This window comes from Schistocerca piceifrons, chromosome 9 (assembly GCF_021461385.2).
Source record: "Schistocerca piceifrons isolate TAMUIC-IGC-003096 chromosome 9, iqSchPice1.1, whole genome shotgun sequence".
Classification (NCBI taxonomy): Eukaryota; Metazoa; Arthropoda; class Insecta; order Orthoptera; family Acrididae; genus Schistocerca; species Schistocerca piceifrons.
Genome location: NC_060146.1, coordinates 64,484,678 through 64,501,539, shown reverse-complemented (window position 1 = coordinate 64,501,539; position 16,862 = coordinate 64,484,678). Strand labels below are relative to the sequence as shown.

At 44.6% G+C, this 16,862-nt stretch overlaps 1 protein-coding gene across 1 annotated transcript in view; it reads right to left on the bottom strand.

Moving 5' to 3' along the window:
- The window catches only part of LOC124716708 (homeobox protein Nkx-2.2-like), a gene marked incomplete at its 3' end in the record, with an annotated part of 110,220 nt that overhangs the window by 4,387 nt on the left and 88,971 nt on the right, over positions 1-16,862 (bottom strand). Inside the window, exon 3 of the mRNA XM_047243249.1 lies at positions 8,811-9,050. Coding sequence (XP_047099205.1) covers positions 8,811-9,050 — 240 coding nt within the window. The remainder of the gene's footprint in view (positions 1-8,810; positions 9,051-16,862) is intronic.

Sequence of the window (16,862 nt, the reverse complement as noted above, 5' to 3'; positions counted from 1 at the left end):
CGTAACGTGTATCCACAGGACATGTGGCCTGTAATTGAAGAAGTGTCATGATGATCTCTCCATTGGCAAAAGATTCCCGGATAGACCCCCATTCGGATCTCCGGGAGGGGACTGCCAAGGGGGACGTTACCACGAGAGAAAGATTGAATAATCAACGAAAGGATAACGTTGTACGAGTGAGGGTGTGGAATGTCAGAAGCTTGAACCTGGTAGGGAAACTAGAAAATCTGAAAAGGGAAATGCAAAGGCTCAATCTAGATATAGTAGAGGTCAGTGAAGTGAAGTGGAAGGAAGACAAGGATTTCTGGTCAAATGAGTATCGGGTAATATCAACAGCAGCAGAAAATGGTATAACAGGTGTAGGATTCGTTATGAATAGGAAGGTAGGGCAAAGGGTGTGTTACTGTGAACAGTTCAGTGACCGGGTTGTTCTAATCAGAATCGACAGCAGACCATCACCGACAACGATAGTTCAGGTATACATGCAGACGTCGCAAGCTGAAGATGAACAGATAGAGAAAGTGTATGAGGATATTGAAAGGGTAATGCAGTATGTAAAGGGGGACGAAAATCTAATAGTCATGGGCGACTGGAACGCAGTTGTAGGGGAAGGAGTAGAAGAAAAGGTTACAGGAGAATATGGGCTTGGGACAAGGAATGAAAGAGGAGAAAGACTAATTGAGTTCTGTAACAAGTTTCAGCTAGTAATAGCGAATACCCTGTTCAAGAATCACAAGAGGAGGAGGTATACTTGGAAAGGGCCGGGAGATACGGGAAGATTTCAGTTAGATTACATCATGGTCAGACAGAGATTCCGAAATCAGATACTGGATTGTACGGCGTACCCAGGAGCAGATATAGACTCAGATCACAATATAGTAGTGATGAAGAGTAGGCTGAAGTTCAAGACATTAGTCAGGAAGAATCAATACGCTAGGAAGTGGGATACGGAAGTACTAAGGAATGACGAGATACGTTTGAAGTTCTCTAACGCTATAGATACAGCAATAAGGAATAGCACAGTAGGCAGTACAGTTGAAGAGGTGTGGACGTCTCTAAAAAGGGCCATCACAGAAGTTGGGAAGGAAAACATAGGTACAATGAAAGTAGCTGCGAAGAAACCATGGGTAACAGAAGAAATACTTCAGTTGATTGATGAAAGGAGGAAGTACAAACATGTTCCGGGAAAATCAGGAATACAAAAATAGAAGTCGCTGAGGAATGAAATAAATCGGAAGTGCAGGGAAGCTAAGACGAAATGGCTGCAGGAAAAATGTGAAGACATCGAAGAAGATATGATTGTCGGAAGGACAGACTCAGCATACAGGAAAGTAAAAACAACCTTTGGTGACATTAAAAGCAACGGTGGTAACATTAAGAGTGCAACGGGAATTCCACTGTTATATGCAGAGGAGAGAGCGGATATGTGGAAAGAATACATTGAAAGCCTCTATGGGTGAAGATTTGTCTGATGTGATAGAAGAAGAAACAGGAGTCGATTTAGAAGAGATAGGGGATCCAGTATTAGAATCGGAATTTAAAAGAGGTTTGGAGGACTTAAGGTCAAATAAGGCAGAAGGGATAGATAACATTCCATCAGAATTTCTAAAATCATTGGGGGAAGTGGCAACAAAACGACTATTCACGTTGGTGTGTAGAATATATGAGTCTGGCGACATACTATCTGACTTTCGGAAAAGCATCATCCACACAATTCCGAAGACGGCAAGAGCTGACAAGTGCGAGAATTATCGCACAATCAGCTTAACAGCTCATGCATCGAAGCTGCTTACAAGAATAATATACAGAAGAATGGAAAAGAAAATTGAGAATGCTAGGTGACGATCAGTTTGACTTTAGGAAAAGTAAAGGGACGAGAGAGGCAATTCTGACGTTACGGCTAATAATGGAAGCAAGGCTAAAGAAAAATCAAGACACTTTCATAGGATTTGTCGACCTGGAAAAAGCGTTCGACAATATAAAATGGTGCAAGCTGTTCGAGATTCTGAAAAAAGTAGGGGTAAGCTATAGGGAGAGACGGGTCATATACAATATGTACAACAACCAAGAGGGAATAATAAGAGTGCACGATCAAGAACGAAGTGCTCGTATTAAGAAGGGTGTAAGACAAGGCTGTAGCCTTTCGCCCCTACTCTTCAATCTGTACATCGAGGAAGCAATGATGGAAATAAAAGAAAGGTTCAGGAGTGGAATTAAAATACAAGGTGAAAGGATATCAATAATACGATTCGCTGATGACATTGCTATCCTGAGTGAAAGTGAAGAAGAATTAAATGATCTGCTGAACGAAATGAACAGTCTAATGAGTATGGTTTGAGAGTAAATCGGAGAAAGACGAAGGTAATGAGAAGTAGTAGAAATGAGAACAGCGAGAAACTTAACATCAGGATTGATGGTCACGAAGTCAATGAAGTTAAGGAATTCTGCTACCTAGGCAGTAAAATAACCAATGACGGACGGAGCAAGGAGGACATCAAAAGCAGACTCGCTATGGCAGAAAAGGCATTTCTGGCCAAGAGAAGTCTACTAATATCAAATACCGGCCTTAATTTGAGGAAGAAATTTCTGAGGATGTACGTCTGGAGTACAGCATTGTATGGTAGTGAAACATGGACTGTGGGAAAACCGGAAGAGAAGAGAATCGAAGCATTTGAGATGTGGTGCTATAGACGAATGTTGAAAATTAGGTGGACTGATAAGGTAAGGAATGAGGAGGTTCTACGCAGAATCGGAGAGGAAAGGAATATGTGGAAAACACCGATAAGGAGAAGGGACAGGATTATAGGACATCTGCTAAGACATGAGGGAATGACTTCCATGGTACTAGAGGGAGCTGTAGAGAGCAAAAACTGTAGAGGAAGACAGAGATTGGAATACGTAAAGCAAATAATTGAGGACGTATGCTGCAAGTGCTACTCTGAGATGAACACACTGAAGATCCACCAAAAATGCATTGTTCTTGGTACAATTTGTTATAATTAAATTTCATTCAGTAACATAATTATCTACGATTAACGATTTTAGCACGAGTAACACAATATGATTAAGTAAACAGAGGGAGATAGGGTTTTAGCGTAATGGGTAGCGTCTCTGTACAAAACAACTTTTTGTTGGGGCGGTGGTTCGCGTCTTAACACTTCCAAAATTTTTTCCTAACATTGGCGTTTATTAGGTTCTGATACTTTATTATTAGTTTAATATAAGTATATGCTATAAGATTTGATGTTATGTAAATATAAGATCACCTTTTTTTGAGGGGTGAGTTTGTTCGATTGGCTTAATCTACAGGACAGCCTGAGCTACTTGTATAAAGATATTTTGCTCCTTTTTCTTTTACGGTTCGTAATTCACATGCTGCAAAGATTCTGCAACTGCGTAGGAACAGTGATCAAGTAAGCCAGACCTCGGGCTTTTACTAAAATGTGGGAATGATGAAATAATGTTTATTGTATGCAGACAAGTATTCCAAATTTGTACCGCGCTGTTTGTAATGGAACTTTTATAAGCCTGTGTCCTTACTGATTGGACATGGTACTTTCCTTTTCGTGGACGATGGACGAAATATGCGTTTTAAGAGCTAACGTGGGAATTTTACGCGCGCCTGTTGAGTAAACAGTGTGATTTACGAACTAGAAACATCCCTCAACTGCCGCTGGAGTGCGTTGCGATCGCGTATACCACGTTGGGACGCACGTACCGTATGCACGCGTCGCATCGTTCCTGAGCTTTCAGCAGCACGTTGAACTTGGCACGCTCAACGTTAACGATCGACAGCACGGTCCGTGTGCCGACGGCTTAAACCCACGCCAATGTAACGTGGACATCCACTGCTCCAATCATTCATTCCAGATCCTAGAACGACACTCTTTCTGCGTCCAACTACCTGCACCCACTCGTCACTTGTACCACTTATACGTCTCCTCCGACACCTAGGACATCTTAAATATTTTCAATATTTCGTGGCCCTGTCAGCAACTGTATAAATGTTGTTGTTGTTGTGGTCTTCAGTCCTGAGACTGGTTTGATACAGCTCTCCATGCTACTCTATCCCGTCCAAGCTTCTTCATCCCCCAGTACCTACTGCAGCCTACTTCCTTCTGAACCTGCTTAGTGTATTCATCTCTTGGTCTCCCTCTTCGATTTTTACCCTCCACGCTGCCCTCCAATACTAAATTGGTGATCCTCTTGATGTCCTACCAACCGATCCCTTCTTCTAGTCAAGTTGTGCCACAAACTCCTCGTCTCCCCAATTCTATTCAATACCTCCTCATTAGTTACGTGATCTATCCATCTAATGTTCAGCATTTTTCTGTAGCACCACATTTCGAAAGCTTCTATTCTCTTCTTGTTCGAACTATTTATCGTCCATGTTTCACTTCCATACATCGCTACGCTCCATACAAATAATTTCAGAAACGTCTTCCTGACAAATCTATACTCGATGTTAACAAATTTCTCTTCTTCAGAAACGCTTTCCTTGCCATTGCCAGTCTACATTTTATATCATCTCTACTTCGACCATCGTGAGTAATTTTGCTCCCCAAATAGCAAAACTCCTTAATACTTTAAGTGTCTCATTTCCTAATCTAATTCCCTCGGCAGCATACGACTTAATTCGACTACATTCCATTATCCTCGTTTTGCTTTTGTTGATGTTCATCTTATGTCCTCCTTTCAAGACACTGTCCATTCCGTTCAACTGCTCTTCCAAGTCCTTTGCTGTGTCTGACAGAATTACAATATCATCGGCGAACCTCAAAATTTTTATTTCTTCTCTATGGCTTTTAATACCTACTCCAAACTTTTCTTCTGTTTCCTTTACTCCTTGCTCAATATACAGATTGATAACATCGGGGATAGGCTACAACCCTGTCTCACTCCCTTCCCAACCACTGCTTCTCTTTCATGCCCCTCGACTCTTATAACTGCCATCTGGTTTCTGTACAAATTGTAAATAGCTTTTCGCTCCCTGTATTTTACCCCTGTCACCTTTAGAAGTTGAAAGAGAGTATTCCAGTCAACATTGTCAAGAGCTTTCTCTAAGTCTACAAATGCTAGAAACGTAGGTTTGCCTTTTCTAAATCTAGCTTCTAAGATAAGTCGTAAGGTCAGTATTACCTCACGTATTCCATCATTTCTACGGAATACAAACTGATCTTCCCCGAGGTCGGCTTCTACCAGTTTTTCCATTCGTCTGTAAACAATTCGCGTTCGTATTTTGCAGCTACGACTTATTAAACTGATAGTTCGGTAATTTTCGCATCTGTCAACACCTGCTTTCTTTGGGATTGGAATTATTATATTCTTCATGAAGTCTGATGGTATTTCGCCTGTGTCATACATTTTGCTCACAAAATGGTAGAGTTTTGTCAGGACTGGCTCTCCCAAGGCTGTCAGTAGTTCTAATGGAATGTTGTCTACTCCCGGGGCCTTGTTTAGATTTAGGTCTTTCAGTGCTCTGTCAAGTATCATATCTCCCATTTCATCTTCATCTACATCCTCTTCCATTTTCAAAATATTGTCTTCAAGTACATCGCTCTTGTATAGACCCTCTAAATATTCCTTCCACCTTTCTGCTTTCCCTTCTTTGCTTACAACTAGGTTTCCATCTGAGCTCTTGATACTCATACACGTGGCTCTCTTTTCTCCAAAGGCCTCTTTAATTTTCCTGTAGGCAGTATCTGTCTTAACCCTAGTGAGATAAGCCTCTACATCCTTCCATTTGTCCTCTAGCCATCCCTGCTTTTAATTTTAATTTTAAAAACCAACAGCCTCAGTTGCAAAGTTTAGCTAGATTTACCTAGGTTTCAGTCGGTATAACCCTACCTTCTTCACAATAAAATTAACTACCGTTTGTCCATAGTGGACATCGTCAAGGTAAAACTATAAATCCATAAATTATCGTCAGACTGTAAAAAATTTTCTGAAACTGCCTTGGCCCCATTTCGCGACGGCAGAGCAGCGGACACAAGCGCTTTACTGGAACTCCAGTACAGCACTCGTGGCTGCTGCATCGCGGTCGCGAAGTGGGGCCGAAGCAGCTTCAAATAATTTTTTACAATCTGACGATAATTTATGGATTTATAGCTTTAGCTTGACTCCGGCCGCTGGTGGCCGAGCGGTTCTAGGCTCTTCAGTCTCGCACCGCGCGACCGCTAGTCGCAGGTTCGAATCCTGCCTCGGGCATGGGTGTGTGTGATGTCCTTAGGTTAGTTAGGTTTAAGTAGTTCTAAGTCCTAGGGGACTGATGAACTCAGCTGTTAAGTCCCATAGTGCTCAGAGCCATTTGAACCCTTTTTATCTTGACGATGTCCACTATGGACAAACGGTAGTTACTTTTATTCTGAGGACGGTTGGGTTATACCGACTGAAACCTAGGTAAATCTAGCTAAACTTTGTTCGATGGGATTCATGTCGGTTGATCTGGGTGGCCAAATCATTTGTTCAAATCGTTCAGAATATTCTTCAAACCAATCGCGACAGTTGTGACCTGGTGACGTGATTGGGAACATGGCTGGCTGCAAATTGTCTCCAAGTAGGCGAACGTAACCATTTTCAGGCAGGGGTCCACCCAGTTGGGAAAGAGGACTCAGTCCATTCCATGCAAATACGGGCCTCACCATTATGGAGCCATCACCATCTCGGACGGTGCCCTGTTTACAACTTAGGTCCATAGCTTCGTGGGATCTCCACCACTCTCGAATCCTACCATCAGCTCTCACCAACTGAAATCTGGACTTAGCAAAGGCACTCGCGTCGGTCGTCTTTTGCCACAGCACATTAACGCCAAATTTCGCCACGCTGTCCTAACAGATACCTTCTTCTGCAGTTATTTCACGCAGTGTTGCTTGTCTGTTAGCATCGACGACTGTACGCTGCTGCATTGTTCGTCGTGAGTGCTCATGAACGAAATTTGATATTCTCGGCACACTCTTGACACTGTGAATCTACGAATATTAAATTCCCTTGCGATTTCCAAAATGGAATCTGCCATCCCGTGCGTCTAGCTCCAACTACCATCCAGCGTTGAAAGTCATTTAATACCCGTCGCGCGGCCATGATCACGTCGCAAACCTTTTCACATGAATCACCTGACAAGGGAACCTCCCCATCACACCCCCCTCAGATTTAGTTGTAAGTTGGCACAGTGGATAGGCCTTGAAAAACTGAACACAGATCAATCGAGAAACAGGAAGAAGTTGTGTGGAACTACGCAAAAAAAAAAGCCAAATATACAAACTGAGTAGTCCATTTGCAAGATAGGCAACATAAAGGCCAGCATTACTCAGGAGCGCCGTGGTCCCGTGGTTAGCGCGAGCAGCTGCGGAGTGAGAGGTCCTTGGTTCAAGTCTTCCCTCAAGTGAAAAGTTTTCTTTATTTTCGCAAAGTTATGATCTGTCCGTTCGTTCATTGACGTCTCTGTTCTCTGTAATACGTTTAGTGTCTGCGTTTTGCGACCGCACCGCAAAACCGTGCGATTAGTAGACGAAAGGACGTGCCTCTCCAATGGGAGCCGAAAACATTTGATCGCAAGGTCATAGGTCAACCGACTCCTCAACAGGAAAACACGTCTGATATATTCCATACGACACTGGTGACAGCATGTGCGTCGCATGACAGGAATATGTTGTCGACCCACCTAACTTGTACACTTGGCGAAGGGGTAAAAAGATTCTTCTACCTTGCCCGATTTAGGTTTTCTTGTGGATGTGATAATCACTCCCAAAAAAGTGATGAAAACATAAGAGTTTGTCACATAAATTGCAACAAATGAATGCAACAGTTTCACAGTAGCACAATTTTCCCTGTGTTCTGTGAAAACATATGTTTTGGCTCTGAGCACTATGGGACTTAACAGCTGTGGTCATCAGTCCCCTAGAACTTAGAACTACTTAAACCTAAGTAACCTAAGGACATCACACACATCCATGCCCGAGGCAGGATTCGAACCTGCGACCGTAGCAGTCGCGCGGTTCCTGACTGCGCGCCTAGAACCGCGAGACCACCGCGGCCGGCTACATATGTTTTGTTTCGATGTTTGTTTAGGTGTAGCGTCCCCATACTACGGCGCAGTTACCTCGCATCGGACGGACGGACGGACAGATAATAATTGTCTGAAATTAAAAAAAATTAAACTTTTCACTCGAGGGAATACTTGAACCAAAGACCTCTCGTTCCGCAGCTGCTCACGCTAACGACAGGACCAGGGCGCTCCTGAGCTAACATTAACCTTGATGTTACCTATCTTGCTTATGGACTACTCAGTTTGTATATTTTGCTTATTTTTTTCATAGTTACACACAACTTCTTCCTGTTTTCTCGATTGATCTGTGTTCAGTTTGTCAAGGCCTATCGACTATGCCAACTTATAACTAAATCTGAGGGGGGTGTGATGGGGAGGTTCCCTTGTGAGTACAAATTACAGCTACGCTAGTGCAATGCTCTTTCGTACTTTGTGTACGCGATACTATCGCCATTTGTATTTGTAAATATCGCTGTCCCGTGACTTTTGTCACCTCAGTGTGTAATTGCTTGAAACGTATCATTCACCCATGATTTCAGTGGTATTCCTTACATAGCAAGGAAAAGCGGCTGAGGAACAGAAACAAGAACGTAAAAAACGTCGTATAACCGGAAAACTGGAGCTAAAATACAAAAATTACTGTCATTCTGGAATTCAGCGTTCCAAAACCTGTAAAGACTGGTTAGTTTTGTTGGTGTAAAAATTTCATTGTTGGACAGTGTTATTCGTCCAGTGTCCTTAGTAGACAGGGGTTGGCAACACTGACCTGGGTGGGCGCCAGGTTGGTGGTGGTGCAGCCGCTCCGAGTCACGGCTGTCGCCGTCCTCGTGAACATCCGGCGGGGCGCGCTGCAGCTGCGAGTCGGGGGCGGCGTCGTGGGGCGGCGGGGGTGGCGAGCTGTGCGCCTGCCCGTGGCCCTGCGTGCCCGGCGACGTGCTGTCCGGGCTCAGCTGCTGCGGGGGCGGCGGCACCGCGTGCGTCTGCTGGGGCACCGCCGCCAGCACACCTGCCAACACCGCGGATAAAAAAACTACTCACTACATGCTGCTTCCGAGTTTGTGAAGACAGAGCTAAAATAGAGATAAATGATTTGTGCGAGTGTAAAATCATTCTAGATACGAAGAAAGCGTAGGCTCCTGGATATGGTACTATGAGGGTATACTGAAAAATAATCGCCTCGAGGTACCAGCCGAGCGGTCTCAGCCGCTGCAGTCATGGACTGTACGGCTGGTCCCGGCAGAGGTTCGAGTCCTCCCTCGAGCATGGGTGTGTGTGTTTGTCCTTAGGATAATTCAGGTTAAGTAGTGTGTAAGGTTAGGAACTGATGACCTTAGCGGTTAAGTCACATAAGATTGCACACACTTTTTTTTTAAATAATCGCTCTGCATATTTTATGTGAAAACCCGTAAGGCTTTTTAAATAAAATAAACTTTATTAACATTCTACTTCTTTATTCTTCACGTGTGAGCCAGATCGCTGGTCGTTCATCAGCGATAGGCTTGTTATCTTTGGCGTGTCCCCGGACATGAGCATCTTTGCGTTTTCGGCTGGGGCGCGCGGGACGGCGAGAGGCAGTCGGTTTGGGGCGGCCGGTGAGACTGGCGGAGTTGTGGCTCGGGCGTAAGCACACGTGTGATGTCTGTTACGGTAGGGCTGTTTGCGAATCGTGAAACTCCTGCGGCGGTTACTGGTTGCCCGGAAGGCATTTCGTATAAACTGTGCCAAGCCTGGCAGTGAGAGGGGATTCCGGAGTTGGTGTTGGCCTAGATGTTTGTACAAATTGAGGTGCCTGTGTGAGAAGCACGGCGTGGGGCTGTCGGTTGCTTCGTCCTTCTGGCAGCCACCGCAAGCGGATGTTCGGCCGGAATGTCTGCAGTTTGTGGTGAGCATAGTGTGAACAAGTTCTCGTAGGATGTGCTCCCAGCCTGACTCTTAGCCTGTGTTACTTGTGGGTGCCGACCCCTTGTCCGTTACTGCTTCCGGGTGTCCTGTAAGATTTCACAGCAAAACTGGGTTTTTGTGGCATTCTGTGTTTCTGGATCAGCCTCCGCCTAGAAAAGGGAAAGATTTGGAATTCCATAATGCTGTAATTTAAACATATAAAAAAATTGATTTTTTAATTCCTGTTTAATGTCAGACAGATTCAAATGTAACTCCATTTGTGTTATTTGAAATAAATGTGTTGGATTGACCTTAGTGAGTTATGTGCAATCGAAGTGACCCAGTCCTTCATTAGTGCTCAACAGTGGCGTGTGGTTCGGGTTGTGAGCCCCGTGCTCGGACCAATGTGTACATATTTATTCTCAACATAGTCACTCTGGCGACGAACACATTCTCCCCAACGAGAGGCCAGTTTGTTGATATCGTCACTGTGGAATGTTTGTTGACGGAGCCACAACCTCTCTTCAACTTGCATCGCTTCATCTCTATGAAACTGGTCGAAGGTTCAAATGGCTCTGAGCACTATGGGAACATTTGAGGTCATCAGTCCCCTAGAACTTAGAACTACTTAAACCTAACTAACCTAAGGACATCACACACATCCATTCCCGAGGCAGGATTCGAACCTGCGACTGTAGAGGTCCCGCGGTTCCAGATGGAAGCGTCGAGAACCGCTCGGCCACAGCGGCCGGCTAAGAAGCCTTCGGGTCACTAACATACCTGAGAATCTGTTCCATACGCTCGGACCCAGTCTGCAGTGTGGCACCCTGTCAAGCGCTTTCCGTACGCCTAGGAACAAGGAATCAGCGTGTTGACCTCCATCCACGGTTCGCAAGATATCGTTTGAGAAAAGGGCAAGCTTAGTTTCGCGCAAGCTATATTTCCTATGTCCGTGCTGATTTGTGGAGAAATCCTTTTCTGTCTCATCGAAATTTATTGTATTCGGACGAAGAAAATAATCAATAATTCTGCAGAAGAAAGAGTTTAATGATATTGGTTTGTAATTTTATGGGTCCGTTCTATAACTCTTCTTCTTCAGTCTCTTAGGACTTTGCACTGCACGAGACATTCGCGATAAATTTAAGCTAAGTTATGGGGCTGCACAGAAGCATACTCTCTCTAAAAATGAACTGAGATTCCATACGGACTTGGTAAACCATTTTTTTCAATTCCCTCAGTTTCAATGACAAAAATGGTTCAAATGGCTCTGAGCACTATGGGACTTAACATCTGAGGTCATCAGTCCCCTACAATGTAGAACTACTTAAACCTAACTAACCTAAGGACATCACACACATCCATGCCCGAGGCAATCTTCGAACCTGCGACCGTAGCGATCACGCGGTTCCAGACTGAAGCGCCTAGAACCGATCGGCCACATCGGCCGGCATTAATCTAGCTTCTAAGATAAGCCGCAGGGTCAGTATTGCCTCACGTGTTCCAACATTTCTACGGAATCCAAACTGATCTTCCCCGAGGTCGGCATCTACCGGTTTTTCCACGCGTCTGTAAAGAATTCGCGTTAGTATTTTGCAGCTGTGACTTATTAAACTGATAGTTCGGTAATTTTCACATCTGTCAACACCTACTTTCTTTGGGATTGGAATTACTATATTCTTCTTGAAGTCTGAGGGTATTTCGCCTGTTTCGTATGTTTTGCTCACCAGATGGTAGAGTTTTGTCAGAATTCGTGGATCGCACGAGGGAAAAACGACTGTCTGAACGCCTCAGTACGAGCTCTCCCTTATCTTTGAATGGTGATCATTGCGCGATTTGAAAGTTGCTGGTAATAATATATGCTCTACATCCTCGGTGAAGATCGGATTTCGGAATTTAGTGAGCAGTCCTTTCCGTTTAGGGCGTCGTCTCTCTATAAGTGTAGAAACTTTCTATGAGATATGTGACGCTATCGCGATGGCTAAATGTACCAGTCACCAATCTTGCCGATCTTCTCAATCTCTTGACTCAGACCCATCTGCTAAGGGTCCCATACAGAAGAACAATACTCTAAGACGGGAGGAACTAACGTATTGTAAGCAATTTCCTTTGTTGAAGGACTGTATCGCTTCAGGATTCTACTAATAAACTACAAACTAGAGTTCGCCTTGCCCGTTACTTGTGTAATCTGATCATTCCATTTGAGATCATTTCGAACAGTCGCATCCAGATACTTGACGGATGTTACCGCTTCCAAAGACTGGGCATTCATTTTGTACTCGTACATTAATGGGGACTTTCATCTTGTTATACGCAGTAGGTTACACTCACTAATGTCGAGAGATAACTGCCAGTCATTACACCACGCATTTATTTTCTGCAAATCGTCATTAATTTGTTCATAACTTTCTTGTGATACTGATTTCCTGTAGACTACAGCATCATCGGCAAACAGTGTAATGCCGCTGTCAATACCATCAACCAGATCGTTTATGTAAATCGCAAAAAGCAGCGGACCTATTACGCTGCCCTGGAGCACACCTGAAGTTACGCTTGTTTCTTGTGAAGTCATCCCATTCAGGACGACATACTGCTCTCTGCCTGTTAGAAAACTTCCTATCCAACCGCATATGTCATCGGATAGACCGTAAGCGCGCACTTTTTGGAGCAAGCGACAGTGCGAAACTGAGTCGAGCGCCTTTCTAAAGTCGAGAAATATGCCATCAACCTGGGAGCCGCTGCCTAGAACCTGTTGTATATCGTGCACAAAGAGGGCCAGCTGTGTCCCGCATGACCGCTGTTTCCTAAACCCGTACTGATTTTTGCAGATGAGCTTCTCAGAGACGAGAAAGGTCATGTTCCATGATTCTACAACAAATCGATGTCAGTGAAATTGGTCGGTAATTACGTGCATCCGATTTTCTACCCCTTTTATACATTGCTACGACCTGGGCCTTCTTCCAGTCCCTTGGAACTTTCCGCCGTTCCAGTGATCTCTGATAGCTGATGGATAAGAATGGTGCGATATTTGTAGCATAGTCAACATAAAATTAGATTATAATCAATCGTCTCAAAAATGTGATCGACAGGAAGTGCAAAATGGCTAAGCAGGGATGGCTAGAGGACAAATGTGAGGATGTAGAGGCTCATCTCACTAGGGGTAAGATAGATACTGCCTACAGGAAAATTAAAGACACCTTTGGAGAAAAGAGAACCACTTGCACGAATATCAAGAGCTCAGATGGAAACCCAGTTCTAAGCAAAGAAGGGAAAGCAGAAAGGTGGAAGGAGTATATAGAGGGTCTATACAAGGGCGATGTTCTTGAGGACAATATTATGGAAATGGAAGAGGAGGTAGATGAAGATGAAATGGGAGATACGATACTGTGTGAAGAGTTTGACAGAGCACTGAAACAAGGCCCTGGGAGTAGACAACATGCCATTAGAACAACTGACGGCCTTGGGAGAGCCAGTCCTGACAAAACTCTACCATCTGGTGAGCAAGATGTATGAGACAGGCGAAATGCCCCCAGACTTGAAGAAGAATATAATAATTCCAATCCCAAAGAAAGCAGGTGTTGACAGATGCGAAAATTACCGAACTATCAGTTTAATAAGTCACAGCTGCAAAATACTAACATGAATTATTTACAGACGAATGGAAAAACTAGTAGAAGCCGACCTTGGGGAAGATCAGTTTGAATTCCGTAGAAATATTGGAACAGGTGAGGCAATACTGACCTTACGACTTATCTTAGAAGAAAGATTAAGGAAAGGCAAACCTACGTTTCTAGCATTTGTAGACTTAGAGACAGCTTTTGACAATGTTGACTGGAATACTCTCTTTCAAATTCTAAAGGTGGCAAGGGTAAAATACAGGGAGCGAAAGGCTATTTACAATTTGTACAGAAACCAGATGGCAGTTATAAGAGTCGAGGGACATGAAAGGCAAGCAGTGGTTGGGATGGGTGTGAGACAGGGTTGTAACCTCTCCCCGATGTTATTCAATCTATATATTGAGCAAGCAGCAAAGGAAACAAAAGAAAAATTTGGAGTAGGTATGAAAATCCATGGAGAAGAAATAAAAACTTTGAGTTTCGCCGATGACATTGTAATTCTGTCAGAGACAGCAAAGGACCTGGAAGAGCAGCTGAACGGAATGGACAGTGTCTTGAAAGGAGGATATAAGATGAACATCAACAAAAGCAAAAAGAGTATAATGGAATGTAGTCGAATTAAATCTTGTGATACTGTGGTAATTAGATTAGGAAATGAGACACTTAAAGTAGTAAATGAGTTTTGCTATTTGGGGAGCAAAATAACTGATGGTGGTCGAAGTAGAGAGGATATAAAATGTAGACTGGCAATGACAAGGAAAGCAATTCTGAAGAAAAGAAATTTGTTAATATGGAGTATAGATTTAAATATCAAGAAGTCGTTTCTGAAAGAATTTGTACGGACTGTAGCCATATATGGAAGTGAAAGATGGACGATAAATAGTTTGGACAGAATGAGAATAGAAGCTTTCGAAATGTGGTGGTACAGAAGAATGCTGAAGATTAGATGGGTAGATCACATAACTAATGAGGAAGTACTGAATAGGATTGCGGAGAAGAGGAGTTTGTGGCACAACTTGACTAGAAGAAGGGATCGGTTGGTAGGACATGTTCTGAGGCATCAAGGGATCACCAATTTAGTATTGGAGGCTAGCGTGGAGGGTAAAAACCGTAGAGGGAGACCAAGAGATGAACACACTAACCAGATTCAGAAGGATGTAGGCTGCAGTAGGTACTGGGAGATGAAGCAGCTTGCACAGGATAGAGTAGCGTGGAGAGCTGCATTAAACCAGTCTCAGGACTTAAGACCACAACAACAACAAGCAATCTTTACGAGGATGCCGTCTGGGGCAGATGCCTTCCTGGTGTCTAAGGTTCAAAATGGTTCAAATGGCTCTGAGCACTATGGGACCTAACATCTATGGTCATCAGTCCCCTAGAACTTAGAAGTACTTAAACCTAACTAACCTAAGGACATCACACAACACCCAGTCATCACGAGGCAGAGAAAATCCCTGACCCCGCCGGGAATCGAACCCGGGCGTGGCGTCTAAGGATCTTAACTGTTTTACAATCCCAAATACACTAAACACTATGTTCCCAACTCAAATTTAATGCGATACCTTGGCAACAGGTGATTTGCGGACACATGTTTATTGGAGCTTTTTAGCTACTTTTGGCCTGTAGTTTGTGTGTGTGTATCATTGACCATCACTTTTGAAACACATTGTACATATTTTGTGTGTGTGTGTGTGTGTGTGTGTTTGTGTGAAGGGTGGCTGTGTAATACATCTCGGACGTGTCCTGGTTTGGTTGCATTTCCCAAAAGTCGTCCCACGTTGTCCGCTGTCGCACTGTTTGCTCCCGATTTCATTCACACTGGCTGGGTGTGGGGATTCCCCGCACAGCTGAACACACCGCACGCCTTTGACGGCTACGCGCCTGTGTCCAGCCGCCCCCGCTCTGTCCCGCGGGATCTCACAGAAGACGCTAGATCGCTGGAGCGGCTAGCGTGGGCGGGTCGCTCCACAAAGGCGGTTACACGGCTGTTGGCCGCCGCTTTGTGTGACGCAACCGGCGCTTCCGGGGCGGTGATGTACGACCGGCAGAGCCTCAAAGCCGGCCGCGGGCGGCACCTGTGCAGAGCGCAGCCGCGTGGGCGGTGCTCGCAGGCCTCCAGAAAGGCGGCGTCGGAAGCACGCCCGTCTGGCCACAAAGCCCCGACTCCTGACTCAATGCCCGCAGCTATCGTGTATAACACGCCGGCCGCGACTCCGACATCCGGCCGGAGTCCCGACCGCGTAAAGAATGCCGCCGACTAATGACGGACGTCTGTGGTGATACCGTAGCACACGACACGACAGGTAGTTCCGACGGGGCGAGAAAGAGATACAGTACACCGGCCACACCGGTTAGAGCATTCCCACTATAGCGCGCACCAAGCCTTCATCGATATTAGAGCTATTGACAAAATATCGATATACAGTGAAGAACCAAAGAAACTGGTACACCTGCCTTATATCTTGTAGCGCCCCCGCGAGCACGCAGAAGTGCCGCAACACGACGTACCGTAGACTCGACTAATGTCTGAAGTAGTGCTGGTGTGAACTGACACCATGAATCCTGCAGGGATTTCTTCTGAACAGCATGTTGCAAGGCATCACTGATGTGCTCAATAATTTTGATTTTATCCATACTGGATGAGAGGTTTTGGTTGTGAATGTCAATGTTAAAAAATATATCGGCTCAACCGCTTGTTTATAGTGTAAAACACTGAGATTGACGCGTTTCGGTACTCGAACTTCCATCATCAGAATAATAAAAAGTAAAAGAACCTGTTAAAACTCGCTAAAATGGAACATTCACCAGGCACAATAAAATTGATAATAAAATTAAAGCCGGCCGGAGTGGCCGTGTGGTTCTAGGCGCTACAGTCTGGAGCCGAGCGACCGCTACGGTCGCAGGTTCGAATCCTACCTCGGGAATGGATGTGTGTGATGTCCTCAGGTTAGTTAGGTTTAAGTAATTCTATGTTCTACGGGACTCATGACCTCAGATGTTTCGTCCCATAGTGCTTAGAGCCATTTGAACAATTTGAAGAACGGGACCAACAACGACTGAAGAGAATCGTTCAGCTTGACAGAAGTGCAACCCTTCAACAGATTGCTGCAGATTTCAGTACTAGGTCACCAACAAGTGTCAGCGTGCTAACCATTCAACGAAACAGCACCGATATGGGCTTTCGGAGTCGAGGCTCGCTCGTGTACCCTTGATACTGCATGATACAAAGCTTTGAACCGTTTCTGAGTCTGTCAACACCGACATTGGACTGTTGATGACGACTCTCGTTTCAAATTGTATCGAGCGGGTGGAGGCAATTCCAG